We start from the raw sequence: 13,790 nt of genomic DNA, 5'->3' as shown, positions 1-13,790 counted from the left end.
CACAGCCTGTCCCTGCCTTTGGTTGGATTTTTGTCATTGAGTGGGGCATATACCTGATTTAGAGGAGGGAACCTGCTGGAAGGTTTGCCAGCATGTGGTGGTGATTCAGCATTACGGTGTTTTATTTTTAAACGTGTGTATGTGGAGTGGTTGGAAAGCTAATACCACGGACAGAGCCCTGCCTGCCAGGGGCTTGCCCTCCAAACATACAGATAGTCAACAGCCTTATTTCTTCTGCTAGGACAGTTTGATGTTGCTGCTCAGTTGTGTTCCATTCTTTGGGGCCCCATTTGGAGTTTTCTTGGCAAAGACGCTGGAGTAGTTTGCCATGTCTTTCTTCAGCTCATTTTACAGATGAGTAAACTGAGACACAGGGTTAACTGACTTGCCCAGGGTCACACAGCAGGCTCTGCACTCTATTCACTGTGCCACATAGCTGTCCTAGGGTAGCTTTATAGTTCCATTTAATTGTTGAATTCAATTATTATTGGTGAGGGAAGGGTTAATAAAAGCTCTGTGCTGGGAAACAGGAAGAGGTAGAGGGGTGCAGAAGGATTTTAAAACCTTGAGAAAAGGAACTGAAAACTCAGGTGTAAGGATTCTTCAACGCTCCACCAGTGACTAAGAGGGGAGATGTTTGTCCTTGGAGATGCTTTCATTGGAAGGGCTGGGAGAAATTACTCACTAGCTCAAAGATTTAGAGCTGCAAGAGTGATTGAGCTCACCCCTCTCACCCTGTTTCACAGATGAGGGAGCTGAAAATCAGATACGTTGTCACCTGCCTGTGGACACCCAAGTAGAAAGGGGTAAGATCAAGACTCAAAGTTGGGTCCTGACTCCAGATGCCAGGCCTTTGTGCTGTACCCCTTTTCACCTCTATTTCTTCTACCTGTTTCCACCCAGATTTTAGAACTATTTCTAAAAAGAAACTTGGTAAAGAGTTTCATGGAACCTCCAAATTTACCTTTGTCTCTTGGGAACTTGTCTTCAGGGGACTCCCAGACTGAACCCTGGACCATCGAGCATCCATTTGGCTCCCAGAACAGGAATGATAGAAATACTCAAACCTCAGGTACCCCTTTTGCCCTCTTAGCCTCTCCCAAGCCATTCCTTGGAACCTCAGCATTGGGTTATTGCCCAAACCTTGTAACCAACTCAGTGTGTCCTTCCTGTCCTATATAAGACAGCTTCATGGGAAAATCCTCTTTCGAGGTGCTTTTTCCCAGAGGCATTGCTCCCAGAGTCCCAGAGCTTGGCTCAGTGTGGTATTCTGGGTGTGACTGTGTGGTGGCCATTGGAGCGTTGTCTTCCTAGTCTTGGTGAAAGACTAGTTCTTTCTCACTACTCTGGTGGTTCTGTGTTTTTCAAGGTTGACAGTATCTAAACTACAGTTTTAAACATCAGCCCAGTTTTCTTCCTTGTACCTAGGCCTGCTGTGGTCCCTCCTGAGAGAACCCGGGATGCCTAGGTACCAAGATGTTTAGCTGCCTAGAGGTAAACTAGAGGCTGTGTAGAAGCTTTCTGCTTTGTTCAGCCAGACCTAAAATACACAGATGAAAAAGGTCAAAAGAGAGCCTGGGCAAAAGGGTTGACTTGAAGCTTCTTTGACAAGGGCATAGCCAGGAAAGACTAGGAAGCCCTGGGGCTAGGGGAGAGGAGCTGTATTCAATCTGAATCAATTGGAGAGATAATATGTACACAAAGGCTGAGAGATAGGGCCTGAGTCTGTGGTTTCAAAGGTGAAATCCCAGAGGAAACCTTTTAAAGGAATCATCATTCTGTGCCATCGCTAGCCTTAGAGAATTGCCTCAAAGGCTGAGAGATTAAGGGACTCGCCTAGGGTCACATAGCCACTTGGGTAGCTGCAGAACGCAGGTCTTTCCTGGCTCTGAGGTCAGCTTCTTACCTCAAGCTGCCTCTTCCAGATGCAGAAAAAGTAGTTAAAACAAGGAATTGCTATCTGGTCTTTTCTCTTAACTCTGGATTAAACTGTTGGAGATTCTTAATCAGTACTGCATGAATGGTTGCAATAGGTCCTCAGTCACAATGCAAACAGCCATCTAAACCTCCTCATTGTGTAGAAGGAGGGAGCTAAAGAGAGCACCCCAGGGGGCAAAGACCTGCTTGGAACTAGTTGGACTGGGCTGGAAAGAACACTCTCCAGAAGGGTTCTATTCAAATCAACTAGCATTCGTGTGCTAGGAAGGCTTGGTGCTGGGACCAGAACACACCCTACCTTCAGGAAGCTTACTATCAATCCAAAATCTATGGAGGTGGCATAGAGAGACAATCCAATGAGTGTGGGAATGAGCAAATACTAAGTTTCTGCTTGAAGCAGGTTCTAGAGAAAGAACGCGAATCGCCAAGGGATCGAGGAGGGAGAGGAATCCTGACAGGCTTCACCTGAGCAACATGTTCCTTAAAGGAAGCTAGGAACACTGTGAGGCGGAAGTGAGGGAATTTCAAAGGGGAAGTCGGTCCATATCCAGATCTAGAGGTAAGAGATGGGAGCTTTGGGAACACTGTGAGGCGGAAGTGAGGGAATTTCAAAGGGGAAGTCGGTCCATATCCAGATCTAGAGGTAAGAGATGGGAGCTTTGGAGGAACTGCTAACAGATCAGTTTCACTACACCTGAGTCAATTGGGTGTGAGGGCTTGAAATAGGCAATCTTTCTGGAGGAAGAAGGGTGGGAATTGGGCTGTGGGAGACCCTCCTTATGAGGCTGAGGCTTTTGTGCATTATCTGAGAAGCAATAAGGAACCACGGACAGTTTTTGTGCCCGATCAGGTCTCTGAGGGAAGTTCTGTTTGGCAGCTGTGTGGCTGAGAGATTGGAGAGGCGATGGGACGGGAGGCAGGGAGTCCACTGGGATTCTCCAGAGGAAAGGTGATGGGAGACTGATCCAGGTCGAGGTAGTGTGTTTGGAGGGGAGACAGGGCTACTGATTGGATGTGACAGTGGGGAGAGAGGATGACTCCAAGAATGAGAACCAGGCTGGGTGATTCAGTAGGTAAGTCTCATGAAAGGAAACTCATATCTAATCATATCTTGGCTCTCGTCTAGCTTAGGACTTTGCAAACAATGCTTAATGTTGATTTCAATGTTGACTGAATCAAATTTGAATGAAAAAGCAGCAAGATTTCCACAAATCATCTTGACTTTGTTGCCTTGAATGAATGACTTTGGAGAAGTCATTTCCTTTCCTTTCCTTCCAAGGGACAGATTAGGAGAAGTAGAAATAAAATAACATGATTTCGAGGCTTGGCAACAGAAACTTCTAGGAGAGAGAAAAGAAAAGCTTTGTATTTTATATGTGTGTTTATACAAATGCATGTATCAGTAATATATTAAAGAATCTTCCACCCAACTTCTCAAAGCTTTCACACACACAGACCTGAAAGGAAGGGAGGCAGCTAACATCTATATTTGAAAAATAGGACAACTGGGAAGTATCTGCCTGAATTGATTATTTAAAATCATTTTTTTTTATTAAAAAGAAGCTGCTCTCCTTGCCTTCATGCCACGGAAGAGCTATAGAGGATCATATTCACTTCTGGTTCTTCCAAACTCCTGGAAGGATTCAGGGACTACTCAGTCTTCTTGTTTCTGGCACTCTGATGCAGGGATACATTTAATCATGTTTAAATTGGTCCTGAACAGGTGTTGGATTAATCTAGGGTGAAATCCATCAAGGGTGGGAATAGAGGAGGTGGCAAGATGGAAACCAGGAGAGGGCTGAGAGGCTGCAGGGGTCTGTTGTCATTGCCTTTTTGTGGCTAAATGTGCCCAGAAGTGTGTAAGCTCAAGACCCAGGGAGATGAGATGGGCTTCAAGGCACAGGCTGCACTGTATGCATAGTTCTCTTTTGTGACAATCTGCCCATTTCTGTGGACTTCAGCTTCAGCTCATAGTGAACTAACCTTGTGTTCAGCCACAGCAGACCACAGAGGGGACATTTTTTTCAGGAGGGCATCATTCAAAGTGGAGGGAGCATTGTTTCTGATTATTTAGGCTGTGCTGGGTAGGTAATGGGTGCTAGATCCAAAGGAAAAGATGGCATTATGTAAGCCTAAACAATGAATGAATACTCCAAGAATTTGAATTTATAGGATTTAATAGCAACAAAGCGAGAGAGAAAAGGGTTCCTTCAGCTGAATGAGCAGAGCAAAGAGCCAGAGACCCACACCTGCCAGGCTTGAGCTAAAGCAAAAGCCCCAAAGCCCCACAGCATAGGTTTCAGCAAAATTTATAAACAAATCCATGCCAGGGCACAACACAGGGATGCAAGACAAGGGACCCCCAGGGAAGAGTAAAGAATGCTGGGAAATGAAGCCTCCCACACACAATATTTTTAAAAACCCACAACTCTTTTCAATGATTGCAAATGACATCACATTCTTGAAAGACAGTTATGATTCTTGCTGGTCATGTCCTGAGATTCAAGAATACTTTTGCCCAGTCCCAAGCTCCTGAAACTCTTGGTTTCCAGCCTGTGATGCCACCCACGGTTACCCAGGAAACACAAAACCTTAAGCCCAGGTCTTGGCAACTTTATAGGAAAGGGTAGTTTTTTTTTTCTCAATTATTTCAAGAGCTAACCAAAATTCCTTGCCTGGCCCTGGCAAGGAATCCAACATGGTGCAACTGATTTTAAGACGAGTAATCCAGAGTTTAGCCAAGTATTTTTTCCACCACTTCTAGCATTGGGTGTCCTAGCAGAATTGCCTTCTTTGCCTGTCTACCCCTGGGGGTGGTGTGGGCCAGGGCCACTAGAACCCAGGTTTCTTTCTTTTTTTTTTAAACCTTTACCTTCCGTCTTGGAATCAATATTAAGTATTGGTTCCAAGGAAGAAGAGTGGTAAGGGCTAGGCAATGGGGGTCAAGTGACTAGCCCAGGGTCACACAGCTGGGAAGTGTCTGAGGCCAAATTTGAACTCAGGACCTCCTATTTCTAGGCCTGGCTCTCCAACCACTGAGCTACCCAGCTGCCCCCCAAGAACCCAGGTTTCTTGACTGCTAACAAGGCTTAGAAGAGGTGCAGGTCAGCAGCTCTTCCTTCCAGCAAGATAGTTGAATTCCCATCTATCCTGCCTCTGCTTCTGCTTCACTAAGGTCCCCATGGCCCTACCATTTGCTTTGCCTCCAAACCCTGCAGACGCCTGGCACCATTATCTGTGCTACTGATTTAATTTAAGGATCCGTGAGCTTTGAAACCATCTGCCCTTCGGCTGAGCACTCAGGGCTTCCATGCCTTTCCATCCATGCTGCCTCCAAACTTTCTTTTGTGCATCTCCCTTAATGGAGGTAGGAGCTCCTAGACAACAAAGACTGCCTCGACTTTCTATTTATAGCTTAGGCTCAATGCAGTGCTTGTAACAGACGGGTTTTATTTATTTTTTAAAGTTCTCTTCTGGCTTAGAAACAATATGAAGTCTGGGTTCCAAAGCAGAAGAGCAGTACGGGTAGGGCAATGGGAGCTCAATGACAAGCCCAGGGTCACACATTTAAGAAACGTTGGAGGGCAGATTTGAACCTGGTACCTCTCATCCCTGAGCCTATCTATCCATTGAACCACCTAGCTTGCTCCCACAGTAAGTTTCTAATACTCGTTCGTTCATTCATTTTCCTTTCCTCTTCAAAGGATGAGGGTCGTTAGAGTAGTGCTGCCACTACTCGAGACATTTTGGGGATCCCTCTTGTAGGATGATGAATGTTCTCTGCGGGGGCAAGTCTGGGTTCTTAGAAGGTGGACAAATGATTTTTGGCAAGTCAAGTGTTGTTTGGAGCCAAGTTTGGGGGCACAAGGTGAGGGGATGCAGCAGGGGAATGTCCTTCACAGACACACTCACACATACATATCCCAGCTGGACTCCCTGAATTGCCAGCAGCCCTGATTCACCCGAGTCTGGTAAAGCAGAATCCCAGAAACAATAACCCCTCCATGACAGTGAAGCAAACCAAAGGAATAAAGGGAGACTGAAGTTCTTTGTAATTCCAGCGATCAGGCTCAGCCTAGGATGAACAAAAACCCCTTCCTCTTTTCGTGGGGGAGGCAACAAGGCAAAGTGGAAAGGACATGGCTCTGGGTTCGAATCTCAGCTCTGCTGCCATCTGACTACCTGTGTGATCCTGGAACCTTCTGGGGAGTGGGAGAGGGTCAGATTAGATGGCCTCTGAGGTTCCTTCCAGCCTCTGGATGCATTTGGGTATGGACTGTTGTTGCCAGACTTTGATGTACCAATTGGTTTTGGTTTTTTTTTCAGATTCATGGGAGGTATCTGAAAATGAGGGTAATTTACTTTGTGTAAAAAGCATGGCATCCATTAAATTAGAAACCTTTTTTTTAACCTTTGAAAAAAATTTCAAGCAATTGTAAAATCATTGGGATTATTCCATTTAATTCAAAAGAAATGACACACCTATTTGCAAGAAACTGGGGCTACCAAGATCTGCCCTCTGAGGAGCTTCCAATCCCCAGAGATACCCCAAATTCACAGCCCAGCTAAAGAGTTCCTTCCCAGGGGACCTAGGTGGCTAAGTGGATAGCCAGGCCTAGAAAAGGAGGTCCTGGCTTAGCTTATGTGGCCCTGGGCAAGTTCCTTAACCCTAGTTGCCATTCTTTTGCCTTGGAACCAATACTTAGTACTGGCTTGTTTTTTTTCAAACCCTTACCTTCTGCCTTAGAATCAGTACTGTGTATTGGTGATGACTAGGCAATGGGGATTAAGTGACTTGCCCAGGGTCACACAGCTAGGAAGTATCTGAGGTTAGATTAGAACTCGGGACCTCCCATCTCTGGGCCTGGCTCTCCAGCTACCCAGCTGCCCCCCTTAGTACTGATTCTAAAACAGAAGGTTTAAACTAAAGAAAAGACTTCATTCCGCACCCCAGAGAGGGTGGTTCCAAGCTGAACCTTGATGAGGATTCTTAAAGGTGGATAACACATCCTGGTCACGTTAGGGTTGAGGAAGAGCTCTGTCTGGCCGCAGTAGTGTATGGGGAGTAGAATGTGGGAAAAATCTGGAAAAATGAGTTGGCATCCGATAGCTGCTGGTCCGTGTTTCAGGCTGAGTTTATCTTTCTTCCTGCAGGCTTTCTCTCCATCCTGGAGAAAGCTGGCTAGCCTGGTGGGCAGTGCCCGAGTTCACATCTTACCTCTTAGTGCCACCCGGGCAAGCCATTTAATCCCACTCGGCCTCGGCTCTTCATCTGGGAAATGGGACAGTTGTGAAGGTCGTCAGAAAATACACGTACTTTGCCAACACGTGTGCTCTATCAGCCTCTGTGGTTGGCACTTGGAGGACATCAGGGCCAAAGCCTTCGTTTTATAGTCTAAGTGACTTCCCCAGATCACACAGCTAGGAAGCCCCGCCTCCAAGGGCAGCAGCCTAGCCTCTGCAGCAGGCCCAGGCCTTTCTCCTCTATGATCTTATCCATTTTCATGGCCATCCCTAGGCAGATCCCTGACCTGGAACGTCAGCCCCGATTTCTCACCTTAGCTCTAGTCCCAGATCTCCAGCCCGCTGTCCCCCAGGCACCTGGAATCGTCCTCTTGCTGTCCAGACCCCACACCCGCAGCCTTTGTGCCATTCTCCACTTCCCCCTCCATCAATGTTCCTGGGCTCCAGTGGCAGCCCCCGCCCTCCCTCAGGCCGGCGCCACCTTTGATCTGGCTTCCAGGTCCTCCAGAGCTCCCGTCTCACCATGCCCCCCTGCTCAGGAATGTTCTGTGCTCCGTTCAGCTTGGCATTTAAAGCCTTCCACCATCTGGTTCCAGCCTCCCCGGTCATTCCTCTTGGCCCGCTTGCTGTTCCTTATTCCACGTACAACTTTCCATCGCCCATGCCTGGAGAGCATCCCCCTCCTCTGCCTTTCAGAGGTCTTGGCTTCCTTCCAGGCTCCGCTTGTCATCTCCAAACCCCTTACCTCGTCTTACAACTGATACTATATATTGGTTCTGAGGCAGAAGAGTGGCAAGGGCCGGGCAATGGGGGTCGAGTGACTTGCCCAGGGTCACCCAGCTGGCAAGTGTCTGAGGGTGGATTTGAACCCAGGACGTCCCCTTTCTAGGCCCGACTCTCCATCCCCCGAGTCTCCCAGTGGCGCCCCCAAAGCCACCCATTTCTCGATTTCACGACCCGTGTTGTCTCGAGGACCCTGGTTGTCGTCGGTCCTCTGTACGGCGCTCTCCCACCCCCAGCGAAGCGCCTGGCACTCAGTCAGACCTGGGTCTGCGGGGGATTTTGGACGGCTGTGTGGGGCCGGCCATCGAGAATGGCCCCCAAAGGGGATCTCACCGCCAGCCTCGGACAGCGAGCGCGTTTCCCGACGACAGCTTGGCTGGGAGAAGAATGCTGGAGACTTTGCTTAAGCCGGTGCCCCTCACAAGAGGACGAGGACAAAGGGAAGGCAAACAGAGTTGCCACGGTCAGACGGCCCGATACCAGGGAGCCGGGGGGCTCCCGTGTTTGTCTTGATAGCTCTCTCCCACCAAAGGGGCTCGCTCGGTCACCCTGCCTTGTCCTGAGCAGGACAACGGGCTTCCCAGGCTGCCAGAGGGATCGGGGACGGCACAAAGGTCAGCAGCCCCTGGGTGACGTCATGCTTAAACACACTGGGCTCGGCTCCTTTTTAGGCCTTTATTCTTAGTGCTGGGGGGGGCATAGAGCTCCAGGGGGTGACCCGCCCAGGGGCCTCGTCCTTCCAAAGCCCGGGAAGCCTCTCCTCTCCCAGGTGCACCATTCCTGATGCTCCCTGGGGAGAGCAGGAGGCCCCGAGCCGGTCTCGTGACTCCTCGAGGTGGGATCGAAACGGTTCTCTCCGACTGTGCTTCCACCGGAAAGTTCTTGATGCAGCAAAGCCTTCCGGGCCAGGGGCGACGGGTCTTCTAGAGCCTCCCCTCATCGGGTCCCCACAGCTCTCTCATCCCACCTTGCTGTTCAGTCATGACCCCTTTGGGGTTTTCTTGGCAAAGAGATTAGAAATGGTTCGCTGTTTCCTTCTCCAGCTTGTTTTACAGATGAAGAAACAGAGGTAAGCGGGACTAATGACTCGTCCAGGGTCACACGGCTAGTGTCGAATAGCACATTCGCACTGGGGTCTTCCTGCCTCCGGGCCCAACGGCGCCCTCCACTGGGCCGCCCGGCTGCCCACTTCTCATTTATAAAGGCACCTCTGGGTTGACAACAATCCTTTGTTTCCAGGCTGCAGATGACAGGTGGTCTGTGCTCGGCTCCTCCTCTCGAGGTGGGAAGCCCAACTGGAGCCTTCTGGGAGCCCTCCAGGGCTCCGCGGGGAAGCAGCGGCTTCTCAGGTTCCTCTCCGGCTAGGGCAGGCGGGGTGAGCCCCGCTTCTCAGCTCTGGGCTCCTACCCAGAAGGCCCAACACCTAAGCGCGCGCACCTTTGGTACCTTTATTCTGGGAATCTCAAGCATACTTTATACCTTAGCGGCGGGAGGACGGGGTGGGAGAGGAGCTGGAGCCCGGGGAGTAGCAGTGGAGCCCCTCTGGGCGAGTTTGGGCTCTTTTTGAAAGAAGAGGCCTCCGATGAGGGAGTTATTGCTTGTTCCTTTGGAGAGCAGATTGGGTGGGGAGAGGCTCTGTCGGGTCTCCTTTCAGATGTCCTCCTCCAGCCTCTCAGCTGAGCATGATGGGAAAATCCCCAAGGGAAGCCGGCAGGACTTCCTTCCGGAGCGGAGCCAGGGCAGGTCACCCGGGCTGATCTGGGCTCTCCCCGAGCACAAACCACTGACTCCCCGCAGTGTGAGGGCTTTGCCTCGGGTCCTCCTCCTGGGCGTCTTTCACATGTTGCCAGCAGTGGTCCAAATGAGAAAACTCACAGCCTGGAGACAGAACAGCTGTACGGCAGGGGAAGCTCTGGGGTCCTACCTGAGACATGGAGGGAGACAGACGGCCGGGAACAAAGAGCTCCAGGAAGCCCTGGGGTTTGGCAAAGGGAAGAATTAGTCAGGAGGTGCCCTACGCACAAACGGGCACATTGGCACAGGGCTTAGGGAGCCAGCCCTAAGGAGAGGGACTCTTCAGGGTGCCCACTCACGGGAGCTGCACATCCCCGGAATTCGAGCTAGCCAGACCCAAGGCCAGAGAAACCCTTTTCTGTAACTCCCAGGCAGCAGCGGTCTGTGGCAGAACAGCAGAGGAGTGGCAGGAAAGGAGATGCCAGGGGCCAGCTTGGCAGTGGCACTTCTCCAGAGCCCCAGCAGCGGAGCGAGGAAGCCAGGCAGGGCCCGGAGTCCCCAGGGTAAAGGGAGCAGGGGAAACCTCCAGCTCCGACGGTAAAGCCAAGACAGTCGGTGTAGTCCCGGGAAAGTGTGAGCTCCGGTCAGGGCTGGCTGCGTCTCTTGGCCATCTCTTCCTGGATGCGAATCTTGAGGGCCTCTCGCATGGGTGGGTCCAGCGGCGTGTGGGCCGACACTTCCTCACTCACCCTTCCTGGGTCGTCGTTCTAAGCAGAAAGGCCATTAGTGAGCTCTCTGGTGTGGGAGGGAGCGAGGGACTAAATTCTGGGAATCAGGACCCAAGCCAATGGGTGCCAGCCATGCCCAGCACAAACCCCTCCCGCCATCTCTTTATCTGCTGGGCTTGAGGCTCTCTGGAGGTGTCTGTCCCTTCCTTCTCACAATGCCCCTGGCAGTCCCTTCCCCTGGAGGCCCAGGAAACCCAAGGCTCCCCCCACCCTGGGCTGTACCTGATAGACGATGACCGAGGTGACTTCCCCACTGTCCGCTTCGTACTCCAGGCAGAAGAGCTGCAGGCTGAGGGGTTCTGGGTCCGAGCTCCCACTGCTGCTGTTCTCGCTGGATTCCTCATAGTCTAGGTCACACACAGAGAAATCTGTATCAGGCTCCAGAGAAACCAGCAGAGGGGGGAATGGAGGAAGGCTTGGGAGGACAAGTACAGGGAGAGGGAAATCTAGGCCTGTCACCAATCATCTGAGCAACTCCCTCGGCCGCAGCTTCTTCACAAACGATAAAATACGAGCTGACGTTTATGGAGCGCCTTAAAGTTGGCAGCAGGGCAGCGTGGAGAGAGTGCTGGGTCGGGAGTCAGGACGACTCCTCTTCCCGAGTTTAGGTCTGGCCTCAGAGGCTTCCTAGCTTTGCCACCCTGGCAAGTCACTTAGCCCTGTTTGCTCCATGTTCCTCATCAGAGCCAGAGAAGGAAATGACACCCCCTCCAGGATCCCTGCCAGGAAAACCCCCAGTGGAGTCAACGAAGAGTCAGAGATGACCGAAACAACTCAACAAGAGCACATGAAGGTTTGCGACAGGCTTTATAAGTCACCTCACAAAACGCGTGCTCAGCATTTGTGTGTCCCCTTTTGGCAGATCAGAGACCAAGGCCTGGAGAACCTGACTTGCCTGCAGTTACGCAGCCAGTCATTGTTTCTTTTATTTTTATAAACCTTCACCTTCTGTCTTGGAATCATTACTATATATTGGTTCCACGCAGAAGAGGGGTAAGGGCTAGGCAATGGGGGGTAAGTGACTTGCCCAGGGTCACACAGCTGGGAAGTGTCTGAGGCCAGATTTGAACCCAGGACCTCCCATCTCTGGGCCTCACTCTCCATCCACTGAGCCACCCAGCTGCCTTCCCCACCCCACCCCCAATCATTGTTCAAGCAAATGCCAGGTCTTGATTTGAAACCAGAGCCTTTGCATTCAAGTCCTAGCTGATAATCAAGAAAATAGTTGACCTCGGTCATAGACAAGGATGTAGCCTGGCAGGGAGGAAAGACACTGGTTTAGAAGTCAGAGGTCAAATCATATTCATATTTATGGACTGTATGGCCTTGGGCAAGTCTACCTTTTGGGCCTGTTTCCTTATATGTAAAACGAGCAAGTTGTACTAAAGTCTCTTATTTCTAGATCTAGGATCATATTAAATTATATAGTAATAATATTAATAATAAATATTAGCTCCTTTAAGTCTTGCAAGGTACATCATTATTCATTCTATCTTCACAACAATCCTGGGAGATAGGTGCTATTATCTCATTTTACAGAAGAGGAAACTGAGGCTGCGGCTTGCCCCTGGTAATCCAGCTGGAACATGTATAAAGCAAGATTCAAACTCGGGTCTTCCTGACTCCAAGTTCAGCACTCTTGAGATGAGACAGTTCTAGTCCTTAATTTACAGATGGAGAAACTGAGGTGCACTACCTTCCCCAAGGCCACACAGCCAGTGTGTGAGGAGAGATGGGAGCCCAGCCCTTCCTGACTTCAAGGCTGTCTTTATCCACCACATCATGTCTCCTCTCCTGCCCACTCTCTTATTCTTGAAGAGTGCAGTGACTTGACTAGGGTCACCGAGCTAGTCAATGACAGACAGAATTGGAATCCAGGGCTTCCTGAAGCCAAGCCCAGCTTCTCTCACTCACCAGCTATGAAACCTGTGAGTCACAGAACCTTTTGGATCACATCTTCCTCATTCGAAAAAGAAGGGAGTTGGCCTTGAAGGCTTCTTCCAAGCCAGGGCTCCCACTGTCTAGAGCACACTCCCCTCCCTTTAAAGATAGGACACTCCGCCAGGGTCACCCAGCTATCAAGAACTGGGGCTTCCCCACTCTACCCAATGCTCTAGCCACGTTATCCAGCCAAAGACCTGCTTAGTGACACCCAGCTAGTCAGAGGCTCCTGGGGGCCACTCCCCTGCTTGGATCTCTCACCCCGGCTCCCACTGGAGGCCACAGGCCGGCTGGGCCGAGCCTCAACTCGTCGTCGGGGCAAGTACACCTGCTGGTCGGGCTTTCGTGGTCTCGTAGGGCCGGGGGTGAGCCGTCTCCGCACCTTCTCCTTGGCTGCTTGCTTCATCTTCTTGTCGTAATTATCTCTGTGGGGGTAGGGAGATCGAGAGGAGAAAGGAAGGAAGAGGCGGGGGTCAGAGTGGCCCCAAGGAAGGTGGTCTCAGGGAAGAGGCAGAAAAACCCTGGGCGAGAGGCAGAGGGCAGGGACCCAGGAGCAGGACTCAGGAGAAGGGGCCAGAGGGCACGGCCCGGGGAAGCGGTGGCTAGGAAGGTACCTGAGGGTAGATACTAGGACCAAGGGTAGAGCCCTGGAGCTTCAGGAGATGGAGGAGGGAGGACCAGGGCAGGTGGACCGAGGGCTGGGACACGGGGGGAGGGGGGAAGGAGCAGGAAGGGGGTTGGGCTCGAGAACCTGGTTTAGGGCTGGGGGCTGGGACCCGGTGGGGGGGAGGGGGGTAAGGAGCCAGACTAGGGCACAGGACAGGGACCCACGGCTTCTGGGGTTGGGGTGGGTATAGAGGGCCCGGGGCAGGGGGACAGAGGGCGGGGACGAGCCCGGGGCAGGGTCTGGGCCCGGCCGCACCGGGCGATCTGGTTCCGCCGGATATGGTGCACGAAGCCGTGGCTCATGTCCAACCGCCCCCCTGGTTTGCAGCAGCAGCGCCGGCCCGGACCCGGCTCCGCTTCCATCGGGGCGCTCCAGGAGCTCGGGGATAAAAAGCCAACGCCGTCCCTGCCGCCAGACCAACCGTCACCGCGGCCGCCTTCCCCTCCCCCGACCCCACGAGCGCCTGTATGGCCCCGCCCCTCGCGCGGTTCGCCCCGCCCCAAGGGCCCTTCGCTGTTCCTTCTCCTCTCTCCCTCCACCTCCCCAGCTTGGCCCTTCCCTTTCTCTCTCCCTATGGAGGCGGGGCCCTTCTCTCTCAGAGGTGCCTGGTTGTTAGTTTCTTTTCCTCCCGAAATCATTTTGTATATACTTTGTAAATACTTTGTATTTACCTGTCTGAGTGCTTGCTCTATGCT

General features: G+C 51.5%; 1 protein-coding gene across 1 annotated transcript; it reads right to left on the bottom strand.

Annotated features, from left to right (window-relative positions):
* Positions 1-8,629: 8,629 nt before the first annotated feature.
* C1H2orf68 (chromosome 1 C2orf68 homolog) lies at positions 8,630-13,570 on the bottom strand. Its single transcript, XM_007477771.3, has 4 exons — positions 13,351-13,570; positions 12,690-12,853; positions 10,710-10,834; positions 8,630-10,466 (listed from the first exon to the last, which is right to left on the bottom strand). Exons 1-4 carry the CDS (start codon positions 13,455-13,457, stop codon positions 10,344-10,346), a joined length of 519 nt encoding a protein of 172 aa, XP_007477833.1. The 5' UTR covers positions 13,458-13,570; the 3' UTR covers positions 8,630-10,343.
* Between the last annotated feature and the right edge of the window lie 220 nt (positions 13,571-13,790).

This window comes from Monodelphis domestica, chromosome 1 (genome assembly GCF_027887165.1).
Source record: "Monodelphis domestica isolate mMonDom1 chromosome 1, mMonDom1.pri, whole genome shotgun sequence".
NCBI lineage: Eukaryota > Metazoa > Chordata > Mammalia > Didelphimorphia > Didelphidae > Monodelphis > Monodelphis domestica.
Note: the sequence above shows the minus strand (reverse complement) of the source record. Positions and strands in the feature narration are given on the sequence as shown.